This window comes from Mustela erminea, chromosome 7 (assembly GCF_009829155.1).
Source record: "Mustela erminea isolate mMusErm1 chromosome 7, mMusErm1.Pri, whole genome shotgun sequence".
Taxonomy (NCBI): Eukaryota; Metazoa; Chordata; class Mammalia; order Carnivora; family Mustelidae; genus Mustela; species Mustela erminea.
In genome coordinates this window covers 43205310-43224228 of record NC_045620.1, presented here as the reverse complement: position 1 = coordinate 43224228, position 18919 = coordinate 43205310, and the positions used below count along the sequence as shown (strand labels likewise).

General features: G+C 43.7%; 1 protein-coding gene across 2 annotated transcripts in view; it reads right to left on the bottom strand.

Annotated features, from left to right (window-relative positions):
- Window positions 1-18919, bottom strand: part of DTD1 (D-aminoacyl-tRNA deacylase 1) — a 179096-nt gene that overhangs the window by 1663 nt on the left and 158514 nt on the right. Inside the window, exon 5 of one of the 2 annotated variants that reach the window (XM_032351515.1) lies at window positions 14053-14224. The exons of the other annotated variant lie outside the window; for it this stretch is intronic. Within the exon in view, the coding sequence (XP_032207406.1) occupies window positions 14072-14224 (153 nt within the window). The 3' untranslated portion in view covers window positions 14053-14071. The remainder of the gene's footprint in view (window positions 1-14052; window positions 14225-18919) is intronic. 2 annotated transcript variants of the gene reach the window in all.

Sequence of the window (18919 nt, the reverse complement as noted above, 5' to 3'; positions counted from 1 at the left end):
GTGAACTTCAGTACAAGCAAAAGTTTCTTATAATAGTAGGTTGCATAGTGATACCACACATCTTTGAATATGCTTCTGGACATACCCAGCACAGGTTGCATTCTTAGAAAAGGGCCGTATTATGAGCAGATACCTCCACAGAATTAGGAGTCTTCCATTCCTGCACCCAGCTGGTTATGGAGGCCCATGGACTCACACTAGAAAGGCTAACTTAACTGCAGCTATATTCTTCAGTTGTATATGGACCCAAGCAAAGGACTGAAATTTTCCCCAAGGTCTACCCTCATGCTCTAAAATCCACAAGCCACAGTCCTGCACTACTTCCTAAGAGAGATCTCAAAGACCACAAAGGGATAGGGATTACACAACATAATTTCTGGGGACCATATTACGTCCATTTTTGAGTCAGGGTAAGAAATCCATATGCTCCTGTATTTTAATCAAGATGTTAACCCAAATCTAGACACCTGAGGTGTATTAATGCCTCTTTCCTCATCTGCAACACTTATAATTAAAATCCTGAAATTGGATCTCACACTGACCTTTGGGGAACTTCGTTTTCTTGGTACAGTTTAAAACCTTTGTTTCTGAACTTTTAAAATGAGCTTTGGGATCCTGCTTTAGTATATTATTCTTCTACATTTACTTCAAATAAATATTCTACATGTTTCAAAGCTCTGAGATAATAAATTTACGCTTCCAATGTCTGATGCGCAGATGGAAATGGTCAAGTTTGTTGAAGAAGAATAAATGACCTGGAAAATGTTCACAATATTTCATCAGATGATAAAAGCAGTGACATTATATGACATTATATATAGTCTGTCTTTATGTAAAATTAGAGAAGGAGATACAGAATTATCTGATTAGAGAAAATGTTATAAAAGCATTATGTTAATAATGATTATCTTCAATGAAATGGCAGGTGAGTTTTATTTTCTTTGAGCATTCTGGCATTTTAAAAAATTTTCTGTAATGAACGAACATTAATTCTGCAATACAAAATGGCTTTCAAAAGAAATTTTATGAGAAAGACAATTCAGAAATTCCAATTCCCTACCAGAGAATCACAGAACTGGAAGGGATCCTGAGAGTTTTCATCCCAGGGGTTCTCAAATTCTATAGTAAACCACTCAGGCCTAGGGACTTCATAAAGCACCTACTCTGAAGGGTTTAAACTAAGAACTCCTTCAGAATGAACTGTTCTAATACTGGGATACCCAAGAGGCACACCTCATGCCAGTATCAACAGTGACAACATGAGTGATGAGCTCCCAAGCTGCATGCAAGAGCCTTCTAGCCAACAACAGACACTGTTCCACCCAAAAGCCACTGCCTCACCACACGGGTTGGTCAAACAGATACTGCTTTTTATTGTCAGTCTCACCTTTAACAAATGATCCTTTTCATTTTCTTAGACATAACCATGGAAGAATCTAGGGGCCAGGACGCTGGCTGTCAGGTGGGTGTGGCTGGAGAACATAGCCGTGGCATGGCCTGAAGCATGAAAGGCGAGGCAGGGAGGGAGCTATCTGCGTGGTCCACCTGCCACATAACAAGCACTAAGCAGACGTCATGTGCAAGGGAACAAACACATGATTCTGCACAAAAGAGTGGAAATTTAGAAATCCTGGAGGAAGGGTAATGTGCCTCCCTGTGAGAGCCTTGAAAGGATGGCATCTGCTCGCATAGTATAGTTTTCTGATGTCCCTGTGAGTCAGGTGAGCTGTCTGAGGGCAGACATGACCTACAGGCTGGAGGCACCTAACAGGGAGCAGTACATGCTTGAGATAATGTAGCACTGCAATTTCAAAGCCTTATAGAAAGAACCTTCTGGAGTGGTTCTCTTTTATTGCCTGCAAACATCAGAGGCAGTAGGGAATAGTCCAGCACCAGAAGAAAGGAATTCCTCAACAGCCTGTTTGAGTCTCTCAAAGATGCTGATTTCCAGCTGATCTGCTTCTGGCTTCAGGCCATTCAAGCAACCACAAAATGTAAGTGCTTGAGTCAAGATACACAGACCACAGACCTGCTCTCCAAACCACTGTCAAAAGAACCCAGCTTTTATGTATTTATTTCAGGCTACAGCTAGGAATCTAATCTGATTCCACTTACCTAGAAAAGAAAGGCTGTTCTATGAGAAAACATGAGTCTCTGAGAAGTCCACGTTATCAGAGGAGGATTCAATCTGACTTAGCATTTACAGAAATTCCAGTGAGCCCTCCACTGAATTGTCAAGTGAAGAATCTCTGCCTTTACGTGAGGGCAAATGGGCCCGAACTGGTGATGAGAACATGAGGACAATGACTCAATTTCCTGATTAAGACAGAAAATCTTAAGGCACCTGGGTGGCCCAGGCGGTTAAGCTTCCGAATCTTGATTTCTGCTTGGGTCTCAGTCTCAGGGTTGTGAGTTTGACCCCTATATTGGGCTCCATGCTGGGTGTGGAGCCTATTTAAAAAGAGAAGACAAGAGGAGAAAAGAGAGAAAGGATGGGGAGGGAGGGAAGAAGAAAAAAACAGGAAGGGAGGGAGGAAGGAAGGATGGAAGGAAGCACGGAGGGGAAGCAGGGAGGGAGGGAGCAAGGCCGGCAATGAGACAGGCAAGCTTGGTATGGTACACTAAAAAAAGAAACTGACAGCAATTAGTTTTTAACTAATTTAACTAATTAGTTTTTAACTAACTTCCACCTATCTATTGCTCATGTATATGTGTACATATTTAATCAAGCCAGTCTTACAGAACTGACAGTGGTTCAGAATATTCACTTGTCCAACTGAACTTCCTGCAGAGATGGGCTTGTTCTATGTCAGCACCACCCAATATGGCAACCACTAGCCAAATGTAGCTATAGGACTATGGAAATGAATTTTAAACTGTGTTTAATTTTAATTAATTTACACTCAAATATCCACGCACAGGTAGCACCTACTGTATTAAATGGCATACTTCTAGGTTATCTGAAAGCTTAGCTCAATACTTCAGCAATAGACAGAATTAATAATTATAGCCAGGTTCTTGCCAATTCTCTAACAATTACATATTTGTAATTACATATTTGTAATTACATATTTGTAACATCTCTAACTAAGGTGGAAGCCTAGACCCATAGAAAATCCAACCCTACTGCTGGCAAAGTAACATAATGTGCTGACCATGTATCAGTGAGGAAGCAGTTCAGTCTGTTGTATAATAACAAAGCTCAGAACAACATTAAGGTTTGGGAACAGTAACCTCCTCCAGGTCAGAAGACAGAGAATGGAGCAGAAGATAATTTCTTTAGAAATCTGCTTAAAATTTCCCAAATGTATTGAAAGACAAACATTTACAGGTTCAAGAGGCTCAGAAGACCCAAAGCAGTCATCAAGAGTGAAACTCAAGATGTGATACAGATGTTGGAATTATCAGACAAGGGAAAATAGCTGCGATTAATATGTTAAGGGCTCTAATGTGTAAAGCAGACAATATGTAAGAACAGATGGGTAATGCAGCAGAGATAAAGAAACTCCAAAAAGAATCAAAAGAAAATGCTAGAAATAAAAAACACCATAATAGAAAGAATGCCTCGGATGGGCTCATCAGCAGACTGGACACAGCCAAAGAATCAGTGGGCTTAAAAAGTGGTTAATAAACAAACTTCCAAACTGAAATGCAAAGAAACAACAGAATGGGGGGAAGGGGATATGGGGCAATTGCAAAAGGCATAACATACACATAATTGGAATACCAAGAAGAGAAAGAAAGAGAACAGAGAAGTATTTGAGATAATAATGGCCAAGAATGATCCAAACTGTAAACAAAGAAAGGGAAAATCTTCAAAGAAGCTGAAGGGGATGGGAGGACAGGAGGAAGGAGGAAGGGACAGCTGAGAACCCACCTTACCCATGGAGGAAGAAGGATGAAAATTGCAAAGGACTTCTCAGAAGAAATAATGCAAGCAAGAAGAAAGTGCAATAAAATATTTCATCCACTGAAAGAAAAAAAACCACCGATCTAAAATTCTGTACCACTGAAATTACCCTCCAAAAGTGAAGCAAATAGACTTTCTTAGATCTGCACTGTAAGAAATGTTACAAGAGGTTTTTCAGGCAGAAGAAACATGATATGGGTCAGAAACTTGGATTTGCAGGGTGTCTATATGGCTCAGTTGGCTAAGTGCCCAACTCTTGATCTCAGCTCAGGTCTTGTTCTCAGGGTCATTAGTTCAAGTCCCACATTGGGTTCTGTGCTCAGCATGGCGTCAGCTTGAGGATTCTCTCTCCCTCCCCCTCTGTCCCTTCTCCCACTCACTCACAAGCTCTTTCTCTCAAAAAAATAAATAAGTCTTTTTTTAAGGTGTGTATTACAACATCTAGGGCGACCACTAAAAAAAACTTTTTAAGTTCAAAAAAATGAAAACAGCACCTCCAAGGCACAGTTTTATACATAAAGCACCAGCACCTGAACTAGGAATGAATGTTGATACAGGGAAGCAAAATGAAAGCCGTGGAAATGAAAGAGATTCTACTTTCTACAAATTGGGGTGAAAACACGACTATCCTCAAATACACACAAACTTCTCTAGCTCATTAGGAAGAAATGTGCTCAGCCAGATCCATCTTTTATTCAGACAAAGGTCAATTTGAAAAAGCAAACAGATGGCAGCTTCCAATTCTTTTCCTTGCTTTGTTTCAAGTATGTTGACATTTGAGGACAGAAATGTGGGGTACTGCTCAAGAGTGGGCTCCTCTCATACCCTAATGATGGCAGCGAAGTAAATACTCAAATGAGGCAATACTTGACCTTGCACTCAAAGGCAGAGAGCATGCGGTCCTCGTGAAAGGCTGCCATGTGCCTCTGCTATGGCCAGAAAGGGGGGCACAAAAGGAACTGCTGCCTCAGAGGAAACCTTGAACCCTCCACACAAGGTGAATGAGCCTGAAGAAATGAGACAGAGGACAAAAACATAAGTGTATTTTAGCACTTCCCTGTCCATCTGATAAAATAAGAAACATCTGCAATGTGATAGAGAAATGTCAGCACCCTGGGAGTGTCCTCTGAAGGCTTCTGACTCACTTTCAAAGAAAACTGTGCCCGAGCTCATGCAATCTCTCACTCCATTTTCTTTTGCCTTTTCTTTCTCTCTCATGCCTTGGAAACTCAAAGCTACTCCCTTAGGTTCTATGAGGCTCCCCAGGGCTCCTTCTGTTTGTGAAGAAAAGCAAATGAAAACTGCAGCTCCCCTCACTGAGGCAGGGGTGGGGCTGCTGTTTTTCTGTGCAGCACAGTCAGTGCCAAGGTCACCTTCTGTTACTATTTAATTCAGCTCTTAGAAATATCTGAATATTTGGTGATGTTTTCATGGGTCTACTGGGATGACAAATTTCAGCAGATGGGGCAACAAAAGCCAACAAAAAACCCAAATATGTAATTGGAGGAGCAGCTGTCATTTACTGCTGGCCTCCTTTATGGTCTTCAAATCTGAGCACATGTCTATCATCCCAGAGGTGGGGGTAGCCCAGCTCCTCCCTGGCCCTTGGCTGGCTGCAGCAGTGGGGTCTTCAAGGACCCCTCACGTCTGTCCTTGTCTGGATGTCAGTACCAGCCACCAGGCCTCCACTGCCTCCTCTGGTTAGAAGTCCAACTGGACACCCACCTTAAACTGCCAATCAGTAAATGGTTTGCCTCCTGCATTTTCACGAGCCCATCCAAACATCCTCACGAACCTCCATCCCACTGGGTAGCAGCAGCACAATCTAGAATCCACAGTAATTCTGCTCACCTGGGTGTTACAACAGCTGAGTCCTCAAATGGCCCTGTGCCTGGGTGCTTGGTGTGGTTCTGTACCTGGTGCTGAGCCCCAGGGACACCACTGAGCCTCACTTGATAGCTCAGGAGCGACAGCCCCCACCCCTGCCTGCCCTCACTAGCACTACAGACCCCTCACATCCCACCCTGGGAGCCACATGGAGATGGTGGTTGAGACCCACAGAGTTGCAGAGCAGCAGTGCTGTGGAGAGCTGAGGTCACAACCCTCCTGGCTCTCTCGCTTCTGGGGCAGACTCCCTCCATCAACCTGGACCCACGGTCAGCTCAGCAGACCCCCACACCCTCTCTTCAACACGCCTCATAGGGCAGTGAGACCCTCTACTAACTCCTGCTGTATCTTGTTGCCTTACCACGTCTTGCTGCCCCTTCTACTCAGCTGCAATAGTCTCGCAGAGACCTACCGCCATCCCTCACAACAGACTCCTGCCAGGACTCTCACCAGGGACCAAAGTGCAGGCCCCTAGGCGTCCAGCTTCCCTGACAACCCAACCATCAGCCTAAGGACTCCAGCCTGGAGCCAGAAGACCAGGTGTGGCCCTGGGCTTCTCCATCCATCCCTCTCCGAAGCTTTCTTTCATCTTCCCTCCTGCCAGACAGGGTCTCCCCAATACGTCATTCCTGCTCATCCACCTTCTCTCCCACCTCCTCCCCAGGGCCATAATGATAACAGGGCTGCAGTTCCCTTGAGTTTGCTTCCCCCACCCTGGTGTCCTTTCTATGGCTAGTTTTTGACTCTTAAATAACGTGGAGGTTAGGGACACCAACCCCTACACAGCTGAAAATCCATAGAACTTTTGACTCCCCAAAGACTAACTACTAATAATAGTCAGTAAGGCTTACCAAAGCCTTACTGACAACACATTTTCTGTACGTCATACATATTATGCACTGTGTTCTCATAGTAAAGTAAACGAGAGAAAAAACGTTATTAAGAACATCATGAGGAGGGGCGCCTGGGTGGCTCAGTGGGTTAACGCCTCTGCCTTCAGCTCAAGTCGTGGTCCCAGGGTCCTGGGATGGAGCCCCGCATCGGGCTCTCTGCTCAGCAGAGAGCCTGCTTTCTCCTCTCTCTCTGCCCGCTTTTCTGCCTACTTGTGATCTTTGTCTGTCAAATAAATAAATAAATTCTTTAAAAAAAAAAAAAAAAGAAAGAAAGAAAGAAAAGAAAATCATGAGGAGAAAATACATCCCCAGTCCTGTCCTGTATCTATTGGCACCAGAAGCTTTCATCTGTTTGCAAAATGAATTGTCAGTACCTACGTCATCGTCCTACAGAACACAAAACACTGTATGCGTTATCCATATTACTAACCCCAGACACCAAAAATGAAAAGACGGTGTGAAAAAGAAATTCATATTTATTTACAGGTGTAATGCTAAGTGCGTTGATAACAAAGAGGCAGCAATAGGATTGCTTTACGGTAGCCTAGCCTATGGGCTAATGAATGAATCATTATACAATTTTTCTGGCATACAGTTTCGCAGTTGTATTCATAATACAGTACTATAAACACTGTTAACGCTGTTTTAAGAGCCACATACCTCTGATGATAGGCCAGTATGCACTTTGTCCAGTTCTAAGACAGAGAGGCGCAATGTATGGTAATTCTTTGAAAGCAAGGTTATAAAACAGTAAGAGGCAAAACGTGTCATCAATTTCACATTAATATCACTCACCTTCCACCTGTCTAAGGATAGGCTCTCCGCTTCCATATGCATCTTGCACACGATGAATATGTGGGCAGTGATGACGATGACACAAAACGTCTCACGCAGTCGGGGCTGTACGACTGCTAGGTTTTCACATGGGAATCACACATACACAACCCATGAGTTTTCTAACTGTACAGCAGGATGATTATTTACTATTCAGTAAGTAGAAGTGCATCATCAGTAAGGTCTCCGTCCTCGCCATCCCTATGATGAGCAGGCGGTGGGGGAAGAGGAGAGGCTGGTCTTGCTGGCCTGGCGAGGCAGAACAGAGGAGGAGCTGGAGGTGGAAGGGGAGCTGGAGGCAGGAGAGGCAGGCACACTCTGAGTAACTTTATGGAAACAAAAATCTCATCATTTCTAACATTTTTGCTTTCTCTTTTCTCCAAAAATGCTTCTCTGTGGAACCAATCCTTCTGCTCTACCTTTGCTTCAGTTTCAGCATCTGTATCATAAAAGAAGGCAAAAGCAGTCAGGAATGCCTGGAACCCTTCTGCCAGACAATAGTTTGTTTTCTGCTATTGTTGCTTCTAGGTCTTCCTCCCCATTGCCTGACACTGGTTTGGAAGCACTCATCTTCTTCAAGTTGTCTTCTGCTAATTCCTCTGTGGTGCCCATTAGCTCTCGAATTTCTCCAAGATCCGTATCATGAAACCCTTCACCCCCTCAACACACCTTTTCTTTTTTTTAAACCATATCCACAATCTCTTTCATGATTTCCATGACTGACTCTGTTGTACATGCTGTGAAGTCATGCACAACATCTGGACAGAGTTTTCTCCAGCAGCGATTTATTGTTTCAGACTTGATGGCTTTCACAGCATTTTCTATAATAACAGCGGCATCTTCAATGGAGTAATCCTTGCAGACCTTCTTGATGTTCTGTTGGAGTTCTCTTCCAGATCACTTTCCGTATGGTCCCGTGTGTGATGAGCCTTCAGGGTCCTCATGATCCCCGATCTACAGCCTGAATTAGAGACCATGTGTTTGGAGACCACAGACCACTTTGACACCTTCAATGTTGAACTCATGGGGTTCTGCAGCCAGGGCATTGCCCAGTATCAGAAAAACTTTAAAAAGCAGTCCCTCCTGGCAAAGTACTCCTTAACTTCAGGAACAAAGCATCAATGGAACCAATCCAACAAAAGGGTTCTCATTGTCCAGCCTTCTTGTTATGCAACCAAAAAGAAAGCAGCTAATGTTTATGTTTTCCCTTCAAGGCTGGGAGCAGGGGATGGTTAGCAGCTTTATAAATAAGGGCAGTCCTGATCATAAACCCAACTGCATTTGCACAGTGAACAGCAGTTAGCCTCTCCCTTCCTGCCTTAAATCCTGATACTTTTTTCTCTTCCTTACTAATAAATGTCCTCTGGGGCATTTTCTTTCAGAATAGGACACTTTGCATTAAAAACCTGTTCAGACAGATATCCTTTCTCCTCGGTGATCTTCCCAATGGTGTCTAGGAACTCGTCTGCTGCCTCTTGGTCAGCAAAAGCTGCTTGATATTTGTAAAGCCAAACCTCTTTCTAAAATTATCAAACCATCCTTTGCTGGCATTCAGTCTTCCAGTTTTAGATCCTTCACCTTCCTTTTGCTTTAAGTCATCACATAATGATTTCACCTTTTCTTTTCTCAAATCATCTTTCAGTCTATAGGTACGCCTTTCTCACAGCAATCAAGAAGTGCAAGGTTTCCAGGCCTACAGGCATAGCTGCAGCAAGGGCTTCATGAAATTCCTTTTCTTCTTTTTTTTTTTTTTTTTTTTTTCAATATTCCTTACCCTGGATTCATTTATCCTGAAATGGTGGGCACTGCAGCTTCAGACCGCAGTGGTACACATCAAGCAATTCAACGTTTTCTTACAGCGTCATGTCTTTTCTCTGGTTCTTGGAAGCACTTCCAGCAGCACTAGTGGCACCTAGGATGGGTCCCACAGTGTTATTCAAGGGTGAGGATATTGCACGAAACATGATGAAAAATATGCAAGAACTGTGACAGACCACTTTTTACCACGATCCATAATTTACTGTAGAGACAAACTGCTCGCTCACACGGAGATGATGGAACATCACACAACATCTGACGCAGATACTCACAATGCCTGAGCTCACCACAACAACAGGAGGTGCTCAGGAAATTATTATGGTAGTATATAGCATGTGCTGTAGTTAATTTTACGCAGTTACCATTTAATACTGCATCTTCACGCTTGTTTACATGTCTCTCCGCTGTACATGGTGCCACATATGGTCTGTTAAGTATTTCTATGTATAAGTTTTGATAAATTTTAACTTTTTATAATAGGTTTATGTGTATTTTATGGTAGTCACATTTGTGCATTCACGACATGCCTAACTTTTTAATTTTTTTTTTATTTCTAGGCTACAGGGTTTATCTGTTGGCTTTTTCAAATTGTTGCAAATCTCCAAAAAATCTTCCAACATATATATACTGAAAGAAATCCACGATAAGGGGATCCACAGAGTTCAAACCCATGCTGTTCAAGGGTCAACTGTAGCATGATTTACCCCAAGTTCTATACTACCCAATTTGCAATAACTTCAGAATTAAATATGATTACAGGTTTTAAACTTCCACTGATTTTAGAAAAGCAAAAAATAAATACCTACAAGTCCATGAGGAATTTCGCCTTTTAAACTTTGTGAGATGTTAAGAAAGCAATGCGCACTTTCACCTCTTCCCCATCTTACTGTGTGCTGTCTCCTATTGTGAAGCATGTCCTCCAGGATGTTCTGAGACACAAAGTCACAGTCTCTTCCTCTGTGCATGGGCTTTCTGGAGTTCCTCTTGCACACAGAAATGCAAAACCACTCCCAAGCTGCCCACTGGCCACAGGATACTAATGCCTAGGATACCTTTCTACTGGAATTATTCTCATCTAACTAACTAAAACTAATCTACTGGGATTACTCTGAGGCCAAAATCTAACACAAATAGAGACTTATGTTTTGCACTGATATAAAGAGTAGAATTCAGTACCCCCCAATAAATAAAGATTCAAAGTATTGTACAGAAACAATTACATCAAAAATTAAAACATCAGGGCGCCTGGGTGGCTCAGTGGCTTAAGCCGCTGCCTTCGGCTCAGGTCATGATCTCAGGGTCCTGGGATCGAGTCCCGCATCGGGTTCTCTGCTCCGCGAGGAGCCTGCTTCCTCCTCTCTCTCTCTCTGCCTGCCTCTCTGCCTACTTGTGATCTCTCTGTGTCAAATGAATAAATAAAATCTTTAAAAAAAAAAAAAATTAAAACATCAAATTTTAAAAATACAAAAATTATTCATTTTAATTATACAATAATACCATTATACAATAATACAAATAATTTTAATAATATAAAAATACAAAATTAGCAGGTAGATAATATAATCAAGAAAGAAATCAACTAGGTGACATAAAAATTTTTTAAAGCCATTTTGAAAATACAAGGTCCAAGACACATTAGAATTTGTGTGTTTTTGTGTGTTTACATTGTTAAGCTGGGTTTGGTTACTGGCAGATGAATATTCCTTATCTATTCATTGAGTTCAGCATGAGAGTCTGAAAATTCAATTTTTAAAAATTTATTGAAAAGTCCCAACACTCACTGGGGAAGAGGTTATTATTTATATAATCTTAAAGCTGAAGGGAAAACACATGGTGCCGTGTCAGAGTAGGGCCAAGAGAGCAAAACACCATGCAGACTGGCCAGCTGCCCTCCGTCCAAGGAGAAGAAATAGAAAACATCGGGTCTGGATTTTTGCTTCTGAACCAAGGAATCACCCACTATAATGACTGTCATTCCCTGGCCATCAGATTGGCCAGTCCTTCATCCTTGGTTCAGGTGGCAGGAGTGGATACGGGGTGTTCTCTCCAGCACAATCCCCAAGGGGCAGGGGAGGCTTAAGCAGAGGTGCCACAGACACATTGCGGGGGAGGGGGGCGGGGCGGACCACCCCATCCTGCTAGGACAGTCAGCCTGCACTATGCCTTTACCTGCGTGCCTTTCACAATAGCACTGGTGACGGGGAGGAGTTTTACTCTTAAGTTAATGAAGAAAAACCAAGGAAGCAAAAATGACACAACTTATTGTCACACAGAAATTGGCCAGAGGGAAATGAGAACTCAGTGAGTTTCTGAGCTGTTGCTGGACCTGCAGAGCAAGCGTACTTGTAAAAGGAACTTCAAGAGCTACCCCGTGCTCCACCCTTCAGACTGAGGCTTTCTGTCCAGCCCATAAGTCAGAGGCACCAGCAGGATTTGTGATGACAAAACTGACCACTGATATGAGCAAATCACCACAAAGTTCTGAAGGGACGGCAATGGAAGTTTTATGTGATATCAAGGCCACAGATCACACATGTAAATGTTACTGTGTGTTCATGAATATTTAACATTATTCAGACACCACATAGCACTTTTTGGAAGGTTCTCCCTAACGGACACCAACTGTTTCAGTTCATGAATAAAAACCCATGTCTTGGGCGCCTGGGTGGCTCAGTGGGTTAAGCCGCTGCCTTCGGCTCAGGTCATGATCTCAGGGTCCTGGGATCGAGTCCCACATCGGGCTCTCTGCTCAGCAGGGAGCCTGCTTCCTCCTCTCTCTCTGCCTACTTGTGATTTCTCTCTGTCAAATAAATAAATAAAATCTTTAAAAAAAAAAAAAAAAAAAACCATGTCTTGAGGTTCAGACCAAGAAAAGGGGGTGGGGGGCGGTTCCTTCTAATTCCTGCTTCACTTTCATATGAGTGTGAGAAAAATCAGCCAAGACCAGTGACCACGGTTCTGTCACCACCCCTCCCCCCATAGAAACAGGGAAGGAAACAGAGTGATTAGGAGAAAAGTCAAGTGGACATTACAGGATTGATTATCCAGTGCCTCCCATCCCTTAAAACTACCAGTGAGGGGGCGCCTGGGTGGCTCAGTGGGTTAAGCCTCTGCCTTCAGCTCAGCTCATGATATCAGGTCCTGGGATCAAACCCCGCCTTGGGCTCTCTGCTCACCAGGGAGCCTGCTTCCCGCCCCCCTCTCTGCCAGCTGCTCTGCCTACTTGTGATCTCTCTCTCTCTCTGTGTCCAATAACTAAATAAAATCTTAAAAAAAAAAAAAAACTACCAGTGAGTCCATGACACAGCCTTTCTGAGCTCTCTGTCCTGTGCCTTTGGTCTGTGTTTGTAAACCAGTCTGTGTTAGTGCACCCGACTATCACTACGACTCTGTAATAGAGCTCAGTGTCTGGTAGTGCGTATCCCAAAGGTCATTTCACAGATGGACTTCCCTTTTGGAAGGGAAAGGGAAGGCAGAAGACCATCTTATGAATGTTCTCCTCTCTCACCGCTCAACACCTCCAGGACGCACCTGTATGTTGACTTGGTTTGAACCAAAGACAATATATAAGCTGAAGGCTCCAAAATGTATGGCCAGACCTTGCTCCTATCTTGATTTCTGCTACTCCCTCCTAACTGGCCTCTTGGTTCCAACCTCACTCCCCTCAGCTGCTAGCGTGATCTCCTTAAACTCTGGACCTGATTATGTCACCTGTACATTTGAACCATTTCAGAAGTTTCCCACCATCCCAGAATGAAATCCAAATTGGCCAGTTGCACACCAGGCCCTATGAACCAGGACCTCCTCCTCTAATTTTACGGACGCTCCCTAGACAACCCAACCCAAATGGTAGCCAGTGTTTCAGCCACTCTTTCCCACCTCTGTTTCAAAACTCTCTGTTCTTTTCCCACACCCAACAATGTTTGCATCTGCTCTTCTCCTGGCTTGGCAACTCCCACCCTTGCCCCTCATCTGCCCATTTCCATATGTCCTCTAAAGTCTGGTTCTGGGGTCCTCCCCTCTGTGAAACCTCCCCAATTTCCCTCTCTGCCCCCTCACATTCCCTCCACAACAAACCACATTGCTGATTATTTCTATGCTTCTCCCTGAACTTGCAAACTCTCATAAGTAAAGGGGTCTTCATAATGTGCTTGCTGGAGGAATGAGCTTGAGCAAAGGCCTTCAGATGGCTGGATCAAGTTTTAGACACCTCTGACCTTCAGGCAGGGAGGTGGACTTAAGAGACACTACTGGCTATGGAAGGGAAGAGAATGAAGCCCAGCTTTAGCAAAGGGAAACTGGGAGTACAGTCGGTGCCAGGCAGGATGAACTGAAGGATGAAGAACATGAGGGAGGCAGCTCTGGAAGAGCAGGCTGCAGGCGACTGTGGTCCCCAATGGAGCTGCTGAAAGCAGGACTGGAGAGGAGGGAGCAGTGGTGAGGAAGGGCTCAGGTGAGGCTCCTAGCCTGCATCGCACATCTGCGAACATGCTGGAAATGCTCACAGGAGCAGCAGTTACGGCCAACACAGGCAAGTGAGGAAGGAGGAGACCCCAGGCCCAAGGGTTCCCTGTCTGCACCTCCACTTTTCCAGGAAGGTATGGGTGAATGCCCATAAAATGAATTCTGCCTCAAAAGCCATTCTGTCCTCCATTTGTTACCATTTGCCCAAAATGTGAGAAGACATATGCAGGGAGGGGAGGCTCCTACCTGAGTTCCATCCCTAAGTCTATGGCTCCCGCTCAGAAGACACGTCGCCCTCCGCCCCACTGCTGGCACTGCGGTCTTCTTTTCGGGGGGCATTTCTCTCTTTGCTTGATTCAGAAGGCCCCTTGGCTCTGGTCTTTTCTTTCCTCTGCTGCTGTTTTTCAAGCTTTGACAGCTGATTATAAAAAGTAAAAAGACTTGTTTTACAAACATAAACATGTACCTCTCTATCCAAAACACCGATTACTTCACACGCAGCAACCACTAAACATGCTTCTGTCTGATAAACCAGTGTGCCACAGGATTTCAGATGTGCCAAATGGTCTGCAAAATGTCTGTCAGTTGGGCACCTAAATTGTTAACACAGATTAGTCACACGCGAGATCTCTCTGGACTTTTCTCTACCCGTAACTCATCTTGCCATGTGCTCTTTGAAAATGGTCAACCAACAGGCTTCACTGACAGGCTGAGAAGAGCCCTATCAGTGAAAAAGCTTTCATTCTGTTATTTTTTTTCCTCTGATGTCTCTATAGCTTTTTCTAACCAAGTCGTCTTCCTACTTACTCTTTTCTAAAGCGTGACCAACACACTCCTCTATGTGCTGAAGGTGGGAAAGAAAACTCTGAATAAAAGACGTTAAGCAATTTTAGACATCGTCTCAATTCTGTTTGTTCTCTGATACTGAACTTACCCACAACCAAAACCGTAAATGCTCACAGTAAGGCCTCATGGGGGCTACACAGGGACACTGGTCCTGGAAGCCCTCTCAGACCTCCTCTGGGCCAGCTGGGGGACATGACTCTGGCATCCGACTCCAGAGGGACCTGGGTCCACTTTCCCCCTGGTTAGTCTCCGCAACGTGTTGAAGGAAAACACAGAGTAGACAGTCAAAAGAAACAGATCATCTGACACCCTAAGCAACAGCAAGACCACTCAAGAAAGGCCTGCTGAGAAACTTGTCAGAGCATACTGGCCAAGTTTGGGCCCACAGGATTTTCTAGACCAAAAAAAAGCCATCTGTAACAAGAGACAGCAACACCCAGTTTCATGTGCCTCCCAGACCAGGACTACAAACATTTTATAGTTCACATCGAAAGAGGGAAACTTAATGAAGAGCTGGCTTCTCCCTGTCAGTCACTGTCCCTCACCCAAGCATATAAAGAAAACACTGTAATTAACCAGCCATGTCATCTCTGGATTACAGACAGACTTTGAACTGAATCTTTAGATAGATCAACAATCAGCAACTCTCAATTTGGTCCAGAAAACCAAATTTACTAATGGTTGACCTATAATGTTATCTTTCCCACTCCCCCACTTCCCTGAAAAGCTGTAGTGAACAATTAGGTTGGGTAACATGCTAACTAGACTTTGCGAATGAAGACATCACTTCACCTCTAACCCATCAACTCTCCTCCCAAGTAACTTTCCTGGGTAAATTCCCATTCATGTGCATAGGAAAGGCTCACAGGAATGAGCACTGCCCTACTCTTTGTATCAGCAAAAACCCAGACATCACCTAAATGTCCACTCATAGAAGGACAGATAAATGTAATGCGGTATATAGTCAAATAAAGCAATACTGTAAAGCAGATCTAGTTGCATCAAAACAGATCATGTTATGTGACCCAAATGAAGTTTCAGAAGGCTATATGAGGCAGGATTTCAGTTACACAAAACACTATACTAACAGGCTTTTGCCGATATGGTCTGACCAGGAGAATACAAGCCAACTTCAGTAAAGTAGTTAAGTTTGAGGAGACAGAGAAGAGAATGGGATCACAGTGGAATGAATATACACGGGCTTCCACCAGAACTGTCAACTTTTACTTTTTTTTTTTTAGTTTATTTATTTATTTATTTATTTGATACAGAGAGAGGTCCCAAGTAGGCAGAGAGGCAGGTGGAGAGAGAGAGGGAGAAGCAGGCTCCCTCCCGAGCATAGAGCCTGATGTGGGCTCGATCCTAGGACCCTGAGATCATGACCTGAGCCAAAGGCAGAGGCTTAACCCACTGAGCCACCCAGGTGCCCCTCAACATTTACTTTTATAAAAACACAACCAGGTATAGATATGTAAACTGCTTGCTACTGGCACTTGGACCCCTGACAATAAGATACTTGCACCATGATGTAAACCAACACATACATAGCTTCCTTCACCAACGAAGTCTGGAGAAAGTATCAGCTACTGAACTGTGTACTTTGTGGCATTATTTCTCTGTACTATTCTGCGACAGAGAAAAGAGCAATTTCTTGCATTTAAGGTGACAGCCTACCATTCTCATTCCCCTTTTGTTGTTAAAATGCTCCTTTTCTTTATGACATGAGGAAGATAGTATATGGGGTCCTTCTGTCTTGCTCTGTTTTTTTTTCCAAAAATGATCTTGGATTGCACAATGTGAATGTACTTAACGTTACTGAACTGCACACTTAAAAATGGTTAGGATGATAAATTTCATGTGTATTTTAATACAATTTAAAAAAACTTTTTATTGAGCTAGATATAATCATCATGTATTATAGGAGTTTCAAGTGTACACGTAATGATTTGGTATTTGTATATACTGCAAACTGATCACCATGATAAGTCTAGCTAACAGCCATCACTAAAGAAATTTGTTAATGATCTCAGAAAACACAGAGTTGGCACTCCATGCTGGACAGCACCCCCCCAATTTCTTTTCCTTTTTTTTTTTTTAATATTCTTAGTTCATGAAATCCAAACATCTGGAAATCAATGTGCTGCAGTGAACTGTGCGAAGTTGCCTTCTGCTGCCAGCAGCTTACATTTACATCAGTGTCTGTGTATGTGTTTATACATGTATGTATAATAAATATATGTATCTATAGACAAATTATACACATACACACACATAAAATCATGAACATGTTCCAAGTTAAGCACAAAGAAAGCATGATTTTTACTTTAAAAAGAGACCCTCTCCGTTTTGTGTCCCCTCTTTAAAGGTAAATATAGAAAATCTGAGTATCACCAGTGACTTAGCCAAAACAAGCCTCCCCCCACCACTAAGATTCAATCTCATGCAAAGGCCTATTTGTCAACTGACCTATTCTTGATTTTCTATTCTTAAATCCTGGTGAAAAGCCAGACCCTGGTGATGGGAATAATTCCTAATTAAAGCAGGCTTGTCAGAGATTCCTGCAAGGTCCACAGTACCCATCTGATTCTGAACTGACTTGGAGGTGCCATCAACAGAGTATGAAACTGTGGAAACATCAATCTGACCTTTCACCCCAACCCTGTCGCCTCCCACCACGGACCACACTTGTAAAGCATCTGTGATAATTACTGAAGCGACAGGCATAGCCCAAGTTTCTGTGAACGATGTAATGCTGACTCTCTTACATTATTTATCTTAATACAACCCCAACCACATATGGTTCCATGCCTCGAAGTTCTCTGTGAGAACATTGTGAACTAACCTAATAAATTTAAGCCTTCTCTCAGAAAACTTGGAATCCAAGGCAGCCAAAACTTGGAATTCACATCTCAAGGCAAGAAAGCAGTTGGATTTATCTTTTAAGGAAACAAATGAGAAAGAAAGAAGAAGAAATCAGAAATGCATATGGAATCATGTAGGATGTCAACAGCTTTCAAATTAACAGGGAGATGCATGTCAAGGAGAATGTAAACCACTACAGGTCCCATGAACACATGATCTACAAACAAACACTGAAGCACAGTACTTTTGGTTTTTTCTTTGTTTGCTTGTTTTTTAATTAACTGATGAGGGTGTCCATAATGCAAAGAAACACTGTCCAAGCCGTACAGGCTCTAGTGTTATAGGGAGAAATCCAACCCTCCACAGCCAGCTCTGGGCACACAGACGCTGCCAGGGGCTGGATAACTGTTCTATGGCCAGCCTGTACCTCTCACAGTGAATCTTAGAAAGTTCCGAGGGGGCTAAGGTGGGGGGCATGGGAATATCTAGGCCCCAAACTCCCTAACTCATGATTAAATCCAGAGCAAATAAAGGATTTTCTCTGTCCTAAAGCGGTCCGTGCTCGAACTGCATAATGTCAGGATCAGGCAGCAGCACACGCACACTACTGCACAGCTCACAAGCCAAAACACCATGAAGGACCAGGCGGGCAGCACAACAATGGAAGTAACAAAGTACCAGACGACAGGGCATGGTAGAGACTGCAGCCACACTGGAGTGGACAAGTCCCACCTAATGACATTCACATTTCTTTTTAAACATCTGGAAAGATGTCATGTCAATAGGACAGATACAGGCCACCTGTTGGAACCTCCACTTTGCACCCCCCCCCCCCAGTGATCCCCTTCGCTCTGAATAAGCCAGTGACAGCTGTATTCTCATCAGCGTCCCACAGAGAAACCACTGTCAGCGGCCGGCACCACAGGGACAGTTATCCTCCCAGCTTCTTCCTCCCTCCCTGCTGACCCGAGCCACTTGCTACTTCAGAAGTGGCCATGTCTGACCCTGCTATCACATGCAATGGAAGTCATAGCCGACAGGCCCTGAGGGGGTGTGGGGGGGCTAAAGCACAAGGTCTCCCTCCCCAATTAACACAGGTTTATCAGCCAGCTTTGCTCCCAGCTAATTAAGGCTGAGTTATTGTGTTGGAGCCTTCTGATTTCCTCAACCATCAAGGTCAAAATGTACAGGCAGCTTGCTGCTAAACCAGCTAGGAGCTGGACCCATGTCAGAACCAGTTTCTCCTTAATTTGGCAAACAGATGGCCTCAAGGACCCTGCATCCCTTCTAGCAATGAAGACAAGGGCAAAGAAGGGTGACAGCCTGGCCTGCTGTATACTATAGGCAGAGTGCCAGGGGTTGCCAGTACCCCCAACTTCCTCTGCTTTAAAATGGGCATTACTGG